Source organism: Gopherus flavomarginatus, chromosome 3 (genome assembly GCF_025201925.1).
Source record: "Gopherus flavomarginatus isolate rGopFla2 chromosome 3, rGopFla2.mat.asm, whole genome shotgun sequence".
Taxonomy (NCBI): Eukaryota; Metazoa; Chordata; order Testudines; family Testudinidae; genus Gopherus; species Gopherus flavomarginatus.
The window spans coordinates 114,244,004-114,257,799 of NC_066619.1; the positions used below are offsets into that span (position 1 = coordinate 114,244,004).

At 41.4% G+C, this 13,796-nt stretch overlaps 1 protein-coding gene across 1 annotated transcript; it reads left to right on the plus strand.

Annotated features, from left to right (window-relative positions):
- The first annotated feature begins 1,385 nt into the window (after positions 1–1,385).
- DMRTA1 (DMRT like family A1) lies at positions 1,386–8,954 on the plus strand. The gene is made up of 2 exons (XM_050945454.1): positions 1,386–1,905; positions 5,234–8,954. Exons 1-2 carry the CDS (start codon positions 1,386–1,388, stop codon positions 6,079–6,081), a joined length of 1,368 nt encoding a protein of 455 aa, XP_050801411.1. The 3' UTR covers positions 6,082–8,954.
- Positions 8,955–13,796: the final 4,842 nt, after the last annotated feature.

Below are 13,796 nucleotides of genomic sequence, written 5' to 3' on the forward strand. Positions count from 1 at the left end.
ACATTTTGAAAGAAAGAAGAAAACTTTCATGAATTTCCCCCATTTTTCAACAATCATAGAGCAAGCTGGAATTTTTAGAATTTCAAAATTTAGAGGAAAATAATTAATAGTAATAATTAATACAAAAGTTGTGAATCCCCCTGCCCTTTTCTTTTTCCTAACAAACTCCAGGAATTACCTTCATAACCAAAGATCAGAAGAGAAATACAAATGTGCACCCATGGATCTATCAAAAGACAACAATCTAATGTTCTGTGTCAATTTTTTAATTAATTGCTTCATTCATTTTTGGTTATTGGGAAGAATATTCTGTATGGCTGGGTGAACTGTTTGTGGTTTGCTTTTTCTGAAACACTAAGGCTTGGATCCACAAAGAGACATAGATGCAATGCTTAATTTGTCAAGGAAGAAGTGCCAGAGAACAAGCAATTTTTTTTACTTGCTTAACTGACGCAGCAAGCCCAGAGGTGCTGGGGCTGTGAACTGCCAAACCTGGAGGCACTGGGACTCAGCCCTGGCACAAAGTAAGCACTGCTTATATGCCTAAATCCTAGTTTTAGGCTCCACTCCGAACCACAAAACTCCAGCTGAACTCTGCCGGCACCTAAACTCATTCCAATTTCCTGATCTGAAGAGGAGTCTCCCACCTCTCTCCGGAGAGTGCTCTAATCACCCAGCTGTAGGATATTTGGATTTGGGGCTCCCTCAGTTTCTCCTGTTGAAGCCATGCCACTGTGGCTAAATTGAGTCATTAGAGCAGGGAGCCTGGACCCTGAGATTCCCTCCTCCCAGGTGCGTGCCCTAACAAGGAACCTCAGTACCTGGGGCTGACAGCCAGAGCTCTTTAAAAGAAAAAAAACCCTCCCTTGAGTGGCCCACCCTATAGTTTGAGAACCTCTGGATTAGATAATCTGGTGGGCCCCTCTAGCATTAAACTCTATGGTTCAACTGAAATGCTTTCATCTCCTCCGACAGACTGGGAGCTGAACCTGAGTCTCCCCTATCCCAGATGGGTGGTGGGCCCATATTTGTAGGCTTACTGCTGCCAGGATTTAAGCATGGTCTTCGGGGTTTGCAGAACCGAGCGCTGAGTCAGGCTGGAAAGGAACAGGGAAGTGCTGTGGAGCAGCTCTCGCCCCATCCTCTCGTCAGTGTGGAGCACCCTCCTTGGCTCCCACCAAGCAGCGATGCGCCGGGGACCATGCGCCACCAGCCCGCCTCTCTTTTGGGGGCTGTCCCCTTGCAAGGGGCGTGGCGCTGCGCCCCGCTCCAGCCGGGAGACGCTTAACTCCCCGCACCGGGAGGGAAGAAGGGGCAGACGGCGGCGGTGGTTTCCCCCCCGAGGCGCGCGGAGCTGTGCGGTGACCGGGCTCCTCTCTGCGGGCATGGAGCCGGGCAGCACCCCGCTGCTGCCCCCGGGGCTGGCCACCCTTCCGCCCCCAGCTCCGGCGCTGCCCGTGTCCCCCGCCTTCCTCCGCCCGCCCAGCCTCTTCTTGCGGGCAGCGGCCGCCGCCACTGGCGGCTCCAGCCCCTGCTGCCCGGCGGCTGGGGGCCCGGAGCGCGGCGCCTGCTCGCCGCGAACCCCGAAGTGCGCCCGCTGCCGCAACCACGGCGTCGTGTCCGCGCTCAAGGGCCACAAGCGCTTCTGCCGCTGGCGGGACTGTGCCTGCGCCAAGTGCGCGCTGATCGCCGAGCGCCAGCGGGTCATGGCCGCGCAGGTGGCGCTGCGCCGGCAGCAGGCGCAGGAGGAGAGCGAGGCCCGGGGGCTCCAGCACCTGCTCCAGCAGCGTCCGCCCGCTGCCCGCGGGGAGGCAGCGCTGAGCCTGGCGGCCAGGGGACGCGGAGCTGCCGGGCGGGCGCCGGCGTGCGGGGCCGCGAGCGCGGAGCTCCAGCCGGGGAGAAGAGGTGTGCGAGGCTGCGAGCCGGGCGGGGCGGGCAGCGGACCCGCAGCAGGGCCGAAATCCTGGCCCCTCTGCGGCAGATCCTGACTTCAGGGTGGCCACGATTTCCCCTCCCCGGTGCCAGCTGTGTGCGCCCTGGAGAGGCTGATCACAGGCCGTGCGGACAGGCAGCCTGGCGATTCGGGGAGCCACTCTGATGTTATACACGTGTTAGGGGCCAGATAGCCAACAGAGCTCTGCTCCCCTGTAGGCTCCCAAACCAGAACCTTATTATCCGTGCTCAGCACCCAGGGTCCTAGCCTGACACTTACTGCCAGGTTTTCAAAAGAGCCTCACGCACTGAGCGCTTCTAAAAACCTAGCCAAGGTTGCACGTTGTACCAGTACTGTATATGTATATATGTATTGCATATTTATGGACATGTAGGCAGTGTATTGCATTTTGTGCATGAATGATATGCACAGCGTATAAACACATTTATGTTTTTTATTAAATATGCACTGTCCTATTGATTCTATATGTAGTATCATGCATTTTGGTGTGTGTGTATGTATATACATATGCACACATGTGATACAACAAAATGAAATATGTTATGCAGTAAATTAGGAAATTTCATGTTTAATGTAATATGCAGTGTATTGATAAGTTTAAGATTATATCAGTGATATATGGCCTCAGTTTTGTCAACATTTATGCACGTGTTTAAGCATGAGTAGTCCCACTGACTTCAATGGGATAATTCAGATAAGTAACTATTTTCCAGGTATACTGGAACCCTGGAGTCATTCTCTCCATTTGCACTGGGAGGGGAATACACAGTAGTATGTCTCATGGAAGTTCCTACTTTAGGACTTAAAGCGTTAAGCGCATCTTAATCTTTCATCAACATTCACTGGTGTGTTAGATACCTAATGTATCTGTAGTGGAGTTTAAATTATGGAGTGCAGTGAGCCACTGTAAATCTGGAGGGAGAGACAAGAAGACTAGTTTACATACTGCAAGTGTAGTGCTTAAGTGTTTGCGAGATCAGGGTTTTTGTTTTTGCATGTGTATATATAAATGCTAAATGTGCAATGTTATGTTATTATGCAGGAGATACTGGGTACATATGCAACTGTTGCATAGTAAGTATAGTAAGCAATAAGTTATCTATATAATATACATAATGCAGCTTTCACAAATAAAATAAGAGATGATCAGTTTAAAAAAACCATTTTAGATGCAAGAAACCATTTTGTATATTTAGGAGTATTATGTTTATGAAGTTGGTATCATGATGCCACAAAGAAGTAGATAGCTTTTCTTAAAACAAAAACAATGACTCCTGCTGATTTTTCTTGCATTTTTGTTAAAATTTATCTTGCAAATTTATGCTTAAGGGTGAAGTCCATTTAAACTACACTGGACTATAGAGACTAAGGATGGCAGCATCAGGTCCTTATCCTTGCTTTTGGCAATAGTTTTGATATACAACAAAGTTAACTGAAAGACTCGCATACACATTTGGGTATTTGATATTTCAAAGAAAGTAACATGACCTAAGGAATCTTCTTAAATCGAGAAATGCTAACATTAATTGAGCTGTATTTTATATTTTGACAAATCTTGACTATAGCTGTTCCAAATGTGCTTCAGTGTGTTAAGGATCATGCATGTATGGAAGATCATTCAGTGGTCTCTGATCCTGCAAAGGCTTAAACATCACTGAATTCAGTGGCAAAACTCTTGTTTACTTTAGTGGTTACAAAATCAGCCCTTATGGGACTACATATGCTTATAAGCCTTTGCGGGATTGGAACCTTCGTTTTTAAACACTGAAAGTCTATGTGGGATGGTTGCTAAGAGGATTGTGCAAATACGAGAAAGTTTTCAATATTTACATGTTTGTGGGGCTTCTGATTTTAGGTTTTAACGGATAATAAACCAGTTTTTATCCAGTAAACACTGGAAATGGTTACTTGTATTTAACAACTTGTCTACATAGAACAGTAATGCAGACTACAGTGGGTGTGATTTCTAAAATGTGCTAACATGTTTAGCCTTAATTGGTCCATCTAGATCTTGTTGTAGTACACTAGAGTTCCCTAGTACACTTTCATGTCATGCTGTTTGAAACAGTAAGATGTTAAAGGAACATAACAAAGAGATTACTCATTACAATATATACAAGGGGCGGGGGGGGAACCTTGATTTTTGGATATCTATATAAAGTGCAAAAATTGCTAAAAATAACCCTTGGAAAATTTTAAATTAATAGAATACCAAAAATAGAAGCTCCACATTTATGCTACAATGAAATTATGTGGATTTTCCTCTAATTAACCATTAAAGCCTTAATTCTTTATCTTGTGTGCACAGGTAGAACCTTGTGCCCATGGAGAGCCCCAGTGAAATCAGTGTGACTATGCAGGCACAAATGTTTACCTGCATGGGAGCAATAGAAGGATAGGGGCCTAAATTTTTGTTCTAGGCATGTCCGATATTTACTTATGGCCTCCCCAAAAAATATTGACATGATGTAAGTACTATGCTGAACAATTTAGAAATTTAGAAAGCTGCCTCCTCTGTCTGTATCTCAGCTAAAAATAATAATATCTGGATCTTTCCCTTTAGATGAAAGAATGTTACTCTGTGAGCATCATCCATTGTTCAGGTTTTTTTTTTTTTTTAATGAATCACTTTTTATTCTCATGAAGAAGAAAAATAACTCAAGAGTGGGGAGGACGAAGCTGATCTTCTGCTTCCCCTCCTCAGTCTCCCCTAAGTCAAAATCAACTGGAAGGCATTTCCTCAGTTTTCCACACAAAATGGCACTGAGCATTCTAATGAAAGTCCAAACTTAGGCAGTAATTCTGTTGATGAAGAACAAGGAAGAGAATCCTGCCTGTTCTCTTAGCCCTGCAGAGCCAACGTGGCTGTTTCAACACTTAAGTGAGCTGATACAATTAAATAAACAGGGGGAATCTGATGTTTTCTTATTGTATACCAGCATAGCTCCATTGAAATGAATGTGAATCTGGGCAAGGATCCATAGTGTACAAAGGTGCAATTTTTTATTTAGTCATTTTTCAGATTTCAGTCTTCATTACACTGTTCATTGCTCGAACACCAAGGGATAAAATCATGGTTCAGTTGGAGTCCTTGCCAATTTTACTGCTTACTTCCATGGGATTCGGATTTCACCCTATATCTTTTCTTGGGAAGTGTAATGTGTACGGTGTGGAAATTTTGGTAGCTATTTATAAGGCTTTTGACAGCTAGTGGGGGAGTTTTAGACTAAACTAATCTTTTTTTTTTTTTTTTTTTTTTTTTTTTTTTTTTTTTTCCAGAAGAGCAAGTGCAGAAGTATGAATCGTACTTCAGGGTGTTGGAAGGTCCTGTAGTCCTATCACATCCTCCTCCCCTTATATCTTTGCCTGAGTCAGCAGAAGCTAGTGGAAGCTATAGAGTGAAGTCGTCTGGCCTGGAAATCTCAGAAAAGGGAGAGACTGTTCAGTGTCCTAATCTGGAACAGCAGTTGGAAGGTGTTGAAAGTTCAGGATCCCCTTCTTCTTCAGACATGGAATCAGGAAATGAAAGTGAATGGTCCAAGGATTTTGCTGCCCCCAGTTCCAGTCCGCCAGCTGCCGCTTCAAGACAAAAAGACCCACTTGGCATTCTCACCAAAGTCTTTCCTAGTCATAAACGAAGCAAGCTGGAGAGTATCCTGCAGTTCTGCAAAGGAGATGTGGTCCAAGCCATAGAACAGATTTTGAATAGGAAAGAGAATAAACAAAATGTCAAAGACTTTGCAAACCCATCTAGATCTGAACTTAGTGCTTTACAGAGAGCCTCTAATTTTAGCCTCACGGGATTAGGTGTTGGAGCATTTGGCAATACATCAGCTTTCTCTCCTCTTCAAACCAGTTCTACATCATTTGGAAATGCAACAAATCTTTATGGCCTAAACCCTAGACTGGGGATTAGCCCTCTAAAACTGGCTTATTCTACCCCTGGAAGAGGGCTGCCTGGATTTATGTCACCCTACTTAACACCTGGACTGGTTCCAGCTTTGTCTTTTCACCCAGCAATAGACTACTCCTTTTCAGGAGTGATCAAGGATGCTTCTTACTTTCCGAGTAAAGAGTCAGTTACTAGCAGTGGAATTTACTCAAGGCTAAATCAAGAAAACCAGTAGTGCCTTTAGCATATTCCCTTTTGCAATGCACTTCCAAAATATGCAGCTGTGATGACATCTGGACTAATATGTCAAACCTCAAAGGATGCTTTAATCCCACAGCCCATAGAATATTATATTAGAGGTGGCAGAACAGTTCCTTTTTAAAGAACACAATGAGGCTTTGTACACCTTTTGAATGTTTTTTTTAATTTTAATGTAGAATGGCTTGCAAAACTGAAATTTTTAAGCAAAAAAGAAAATACTTTAAATTATGTATTTTTCCATCCAGAATATCTGCTGTGAAGAGCTGGTTTAAAAATTAGCACTGATTTTAAAACTGAGTTTTTATTATGCATATATTTTGTTTTGTATACGGGCTTCAAATTGTTTTGTAAATGAAATAATAACTAGGATATATTTGTTTGTGAACAGAAATAGTTGGATTATAAAGAACATCCATTATAACTTTCCTCTCCCTTTTAAAAAATATTTAATCAACTTTGTGTACTTAGTCTTCAAAGTCAATGATGCAAACAAGAATAAGACCAAGACTTTAAAAAATGAGTCCTTAATGTTAAGTCGATAAATCCATAGTCAGGCACTGAAATAAGCAGCCTGATTTTCAAAAGATCTTACTGAAGTAAATAGGGGCTGCTGGGTGCTCAGTACTTTTGTAGATCAGGCTCTTCATATAGGCATCAAAGGCCCTGATCCTGCAAAAATGTATGCACAGACTTAATTTTACGTACTGAGAATAGCCCCATTTAGATTATAGTGCTTGATTCTCAACTGATAAATCAGCATAGCTCGGTTGAAGTCAATAGAACTCTGCTAAGTTAGCTGAGGATCTGGCCCATAAAGTTAAGGATGTATGAACATTTTTACAGGATCAGGGCCTAAATGTAGATGTAGAAGCCTGATTTTAGGCACCCATTTTTAATAGTGTTAGTCCAAACGTAAAACCTGTACTTCAGCGTGGGGATTTGAATTTCTGAAGATCAGTCCTTTGAACTACACTTAATAGAACCCATACTTCGGGTTGTATTTTGGATTTTTTTATTTTATTTTTTGTATTGTGGATTTTTTCATTCATAAAATTCTTCTCAAATGATGACAGCAAGTACAATTTCTTTATACCTTTATTTTTATTGGGAGTTTTGTAGACCTTGTGTTGTGAATCTCAGAGCTAAACAATGAACAAAGTCAAAGCAAATGAGCACCATCTTCTGGCTATTCTAGTTCATTGCAATTTGATGGTGGTTTGAAACGAAAATTAGCATTTTGGTTCATAAGGAATTATTTTTTTAAATCTGCAAAGGTGGAGACGTGTTTCTCTTACATTCACTGGTATTTTAAATGTTCCTTTACTGGTTACAGTATGAATTTTGAGGAGATGCTGTTTAAATAATAGGAAGTTTGTATATTACAAAGATCCTGGTTACAAATGAGACACAGAATCAAAACCTGCTCTCTCTACTTGTATGTAAAGTCCTATTGATTTCAGTGGGATTCTTCTTTTGTATAAGGCCGCCAGGATTAGGTCTCCCCAAAATGTTTGAAACATGTTGTTAAATTACTTCTCAGGCACAATGCAGATTTTTGCATATATGTATGCTTAATTTTGCATATTTGAGCAGTCCTGCAACATGAATGTATATGTGGCTAAAGTCCAAGTTATCACAGGATAAGAGCTCTAGGACTGCAGAACTAGAAAGGGAATTTCTCTTAGTTGCATGTAGCAATTAAACAGAGACATGCCTTTGAGAAAGTCTTTGATGCTGATTTTGTTGCTTGCTATCTAGAAAACATAAGAAAAGGTTGACCTTGGGCCTGATCATGCTGCCACTGAAGTCAGTCTTTTTTGCTGTTTATCTGGTAGAACTAAAGTTTATTTCAATCAAACATTGGGGATTTTTCTAGGTGCTTATAGGACATGGGCAGGGTTAGGCATAAGCAAAGAGTAAACGATTATGAAGACTAATTATTTGGAGAAATGGCTTGTTAAATTATATCTTCTGAATAATTATATTTTATCAAAGTATGCAACAGTTTTATCACTTACAATTGATGGTATTAGCATCAATAGAAATTAGCAAGCTTTCAATATTAACTTTGAGATTTCAGTAGCTGTCCCTGTTTCATTTGATTTTATTGAGGCCCTATGTCAGGAAAGCATGGCTGTTCAGACATTTAAGCATGTGCTTTAGCAGGGATGAATTTAAGTATGTGCTTAGGTGCTTTCCTCAACTTAGGCCAAAATGCTAAAATCCATGCATGTCTACACAGCGGGGCAATGCACATTACTGGGTTGTGATTTCTAAAGCTCATCAGTGTGAGATACATTAATTGGTTCATGTAGACCCTGCCGATGCACACTGAGACTTCCATAGTGTACTTACAACATTTTTCTATTTTAAACAGCTCTCCATTAAAGTACACTAGAGAACTTTTAGTGTGCACCAGCAGGGTCTACACAGACCAGCTAATGTGTAATGTGCTAGTGCACTGTAGAAATCACACCTCTGTAGTTTGCATTGCTGCACCATATAGACAAGCTATCAGCTTGCCAAATGATATTGTTCTTACTGATTATTGTTTTTATGTTGCTGTTATTTCAATAGACATAATTAAGAAAATGCCTTACTTGCGAACTAAGGATCCTAACCATTCACACCATAATATTAAAGTTTATAGGCTTATTTCAAAAGCCCTGCTCTTTGTCAGAATTTGTACTTTTATAGCTATCTTAATGCACTTCCTCTTTGTAAGAGTTGGAGTGAATAGCCCTGGCCCTTCGTGAAGCTGTTTCTTTCAACTGTAGTATGGTTTTTACTCTCATTTTCTCCAGCACACTAGGTTACACTCCAGGCACATATCATCACTTGTTAAATCTATCCCAGTGGTACATCTCAAGCAAGATGGAGATTCCTGTGAGAGAACAGGTTCTGAAATGCCAACCTAAGATCCCTGCTTCATAGCACACACTGGACTTGCTCCTGAAGTCCCGAGTGAGGATTTAGCTATAGTGTACTCTTGTTCACTGTTTTGCCCTGGATTTAACCAAGGACTTAAGCATGTACTTAAGTCCCATAGATTTCAATTAAACTAAAGCATACTCATAAAGTTAAGCATCATGGAGTTATGCACTGGTTGAAATTTAAGTATAAACTTTTCTGAACTGGGTCATTAGCCTTGGTTTCCTCATTTGGAAAAAAGAGATCAGTGTTTTCTCCTGTTAAGCGCTTTGAGATCTCCCAATGAAAGGTGCTATGATAAGTGTTAAATATTATTCCAGAGCTCTTCATTTTCTTTGAAAGTTGCACATCTTTGAATGTTTTAACTGTAATCTTTCTCACAGAGATGTTTTAAGGGCAAATGCTTTAAAACAGTGGTTCTCAATGAGGGCTATGTGTACCCTAGGAAGTACTTAGAGGTCTTCCAGGGGGTATATCAGCTCATCTTTGGTATTTGCCTAGTTTTACAATAGGCTATATAAAAAGCACCAATGAAGTCAGTACAAACTAAAATTTCATACAGATGACTTGTTTATACTGCTCTTTATACTGTACGCTGAAATGTAAGTACACTATTTATATTTGAATCGTTTTTTCTTATTATATGGTGAAAATGAGGAAGAAAGCAATTTTTCAATAATGGTGTGATGTGACACTTTTTTGTATTTTTGTATCTGTTTTTGTAGGCAAGTAGTTTTGAAGTGAGGTGAAACTTGGGAGTATGCAAGACAAATCAATTCCTGAAAGGGGTACAGTAGTCTGGAAAGGTTGAGAGCCACCGCTTTAAAAGTCACCATAGATGGGGTAGGTGAGAGTTAGAAAAGAACTTAGAAGGACAAGAATAACTGAAGTGAGAATTGCACTCTTGCTACACATTTTAATGTTTTGTTTTTATAATGCAAATATAAAATTAAGAACTGCTATTTAGAAAAATGGAGTGGTGATTTACTAGAACGATCTCATTACTACACACTTTCACTGCAGGGTTCATAGACGTTTGTTTAAAGAAAGAGATTGTTCTGTAGATTTAATCTACAGAGTTACTCTTAGAATTTTAGAATTTGAATCTGCGGCCAGGTATTATCTAAATCTGTTGTTAGTTGATATGAGTGCATTGCTGTAATTGGTATCAACAGATGTCTGAAGAATGGGGGAAGAAGATGCTCCTTATCAAAGGCAAGACAATAGATCCGTTTACTTGGTAACTTTCATCTAATTTTGACCACTTCTCTTTGTCTTCCAACCCTTCTTTCTTTACTCTTGTCAAGGTGGGATCCACAAAGGCACTTGGGCGTTGCAGCTCTCAGCATCGTAGCACCTAATTTGTAAGCTAGAAAATAACAGGAACAACACTGCCATTTACAAAGCTGAGTCAGATGCCCAGAGTACCCATGCAATCAATGAGAAGAGAAAGGGGGGCATCTAAGAATGCTACCCACAGAAGCCAGCACGCTAAGCGAGAAGCCCCCTAAGCTAGTGTATGGAAGATGCTAACCAGAAGGGTGTGTGCTAAGCCACGCCCCTCTCTTGGAGATGGGCACCTAGCTCTGTTTAGTGAGCCACTAAAAGGAATGTGCCACCTGAAGTCAGGCAGTTTAAGCACCTAGGGCTAAGGGAGGAGACATATCCACCTTATAATTTTTAGCACAGGGATAAAAAAAACTTGCCTGGGATGTGGGAGACCCAGGTTATATTCTCCTTTCTCTGCAAAAGGGGAAGAAATAATTTGAACAGAGGTCTACCTCTAAGATGGGTGCTTTAACCACTGAGCTATGGGATAGTCTGATCTAGGGTTCCCCCAGTCTCTCCAGTTGAAGCTATTCCCATGTGAATAAATAATAGAGTGATTGGAGCAGGGGGACTGGACTGGCATCTTTTAACCCCGCAAGTAGGTGACCTAACCACTGAATTACACAGTCACTGTCTTATTTCTAGACCAACGGCTTGATTTAGCCACAGAAGACCAGCTCTAACATGAGAGATTGAGGGTGCCCTGCCTCAGAATATCCATAGCTCAATGGTTAAAGTACTCTCTTGAGAGGTAGGATTTGAAGAGGGCTCTCCCTTCTCCCCCTCTAGCAGTGAGGGGGGAATTGAATGTTGGCTTCCCAGATCCGAGGTGAGTGCTCTAACCTTTGGGCTAAAGGTACAAGGTGGACACCACAACTTCTCTAGTGGTGGTGGGATTTTGACGGGCCCAGTCGTGTTGGTATGCTCAGAAGCTGCCTACCATATTGGGCCCTGCGTGCGAGGTAAGTATTAAGTCACTTGACTTGTCTGGTTTATGATTCAATCTAGTGCATGGCCAGCAAGGAGATAGACATCTGGATGCCTAGAGGGAGGCAGGAGTGTGCATGCTCAGAGGCAGAAATTTAGGCACCCAGGGAAAGTTTACCCTGCAAATTTAGGTGCCAAGTGTGTTTAGGAGCTTACGGGGCTCAGTGGGAATTTCGTGGATCATAGTAGAGCCAAAACTGCATGGCACAGAAACCAGAGACTTGGTAGCCTAAGTTTGGGGTTTAGGCACCTAAGTACATTTGCAGGTCCCACTCTAAGTGTTTTGCCATTGACTGCAAATGGATCAAGATGAAGCCCATAGTGTTCATGTTTTCTTCTATCTTCAACTACTATTGCTCACTGGAGAAGATTAAGAACAAATTTGGATGTTAAATGGCTACATTTTTTAGGGCTGCTGTACTAGAATAATGCAGTACAGTAGAACCTCAGTTATGAACAGCAGAGTTACAAACTGACCAGTCTATCACTCACCTCATTTGGAATGGGAAGTAAACAATCGGGCAGCAGCAGAGACCTCCCACACCCTCAAAAGGCAAATACAGTCCCGTGGTAAATGTAAACTACTAAAAAAAAAATAAAAAATAAAAAAAAAATTTGACAAGGCAAAGAAACTATTTCTGTGCTTGTTTCATTTAAACTAGGAGGCTTAAAAATAGCATTTTTCTTCTGCATAGTAAAGTTTCGGAGCTGTATGAAGTCAATGTTCTGTTGTAAACTTTTGAAAGGACAAGTCTAACATTTTGTTCAGAGTTACGAACATTTCAGAGATACAAACAACTTCCCTTGCCACGGTGTTTGTAACTCTGAGGTTCTACTGTAGTATTTCCAAATGACTATCTTGGACTCAGTTTTAAATTTAAAAACATTTGTTTTTATTTTTTTTTTAAACAAAATGATCTGCTTGCAGTGGCAATTCCATAGGGTTAATATTCTCCACAGAACCCTGGTCTTCGGATCTGTTTTGAAATACTCGTTACCTTTGTCATGTAAGTCTGTTTTGCATATTCATAAAAAAGTGGTGTTTATAGATGTGGAGCGAGAACATCTAACTACCGGCTTGTCCTGGAAAGAGACAGAGCAATGTTAAATGAGTCATAATCAAATTCGTTGGAATCAATCAGTCGTGGATCTAGGGAAGATATTCCTTTCTGAAAGTCTGTTGCAGATGAACATGTTCCTATTCTCCTAAGGAAGGGTAAACAAAATAACACTTTTATAGGAAGAGCCTTCATTGAGGCGTCTGAGTTCCAACAGACTCAGAAGTGTCCAGGTATCAACAGTATGTGGCAATCAAGTAACTGGTTGACGAGCAACCTTGTCAGCATAGGAAGCACTTCTAACTCACTGGGGATACAGGAACTGAGAGGGGAGCAACGGTTCCTTGCATATTCTTGTGGGTGTGGGTGGGTGTGATTTTTACATGTACTACAATACATGCTTCTGAAAAAACAGTATGTGTACTCCTTTTGCACAAAAACTTTGCTTCTGTAAGAGTTTTGCAAAAAATATCAGATATTACACCAACTTGGAACAAAGCTAAACCATATGATTTCATGACAGTCCAGCCAATGCTATCTGTGCATTGGTCTGATTATGTCCTCAGTTACTGGGGATATAACAAAACATTGAAATTCAGCTGTGGCCAACAGCTATGAGCATTGTTCATCACCTTTGCACTGTTTGAGTGTTCACATAGCACTCCCTATCCCAGTATGAACTAGGCTCAGTATAAAACCATTGCAAAGATTCTCTGTGTAAAGTCTCTTTAGTTGTTCCAAAATCCTAGTTGTCAATGGGGAGGGAATGCTTCCTTGTCGTTATGCTAGTAAAGAAATGAACAACCTAAAATATGAATATTTAGTTACTAGAAAAAATCCAGAAGCTTTATGGGTGCGGACATAAAATGGATGGAGAGGTTTGGGTGCTTATTAGCAAGAGAGAGGGCTTGTCTACACCACTGCTTAAATCAATGTAACTTACATCCCTCAGGTGTGAAAAAAACACCCCTCTGAGCAACGTAAGTGACTTCGACTTAAAGTGGTGTCTGCACTGCGCTTTTACCGGGAGACGCTCTTCTGCCGACATAGCTTCTGTGCCTCTCCTGGAAGTGGAGTATTCACGTCAACAGGAGAGCGCAGCTGCACTGACGTAGCACAGTAGTGAAGACAAGCTGGCTATACCGTTGTTTGAAATTTTAGTTGAATAAGTTTTCATTTGGCCATCAGGTGGCAATAGTGACAATGAATAATAGAAGTGCTAGAGAAGGGTTGGGTAAGCAGACCCTGTACTGTTTCTAGAGAGGTCTCTAATACGTATTTAGTTACCTAACGATACCTAGGGCTGTCTAGTGTGGTCAGGTATGTGTAGGGGTGTTTTCAAAAGATCCTAGGCACCTAACTCCCATTTAAAATAATGAGAATT

Bases quoted from the DNA above. Each gene is read 5' to 3' on its own strand.
- DMRTA1 (XM_050945454.1), top strand. From the start codon at position 1,386: ATGGAGCCGGGCAGCACCCCGCTGCTGCCCCCGGGGCTGGCCACCCTT. The intron at 1,906-5,233 runs GTGTGCGAGGCT...TTTTTTTTCCAG, and splicing joins GCTCCAGCCGGGGAGAAGAG to AAGAGCAAGTGCAGAAGTAT.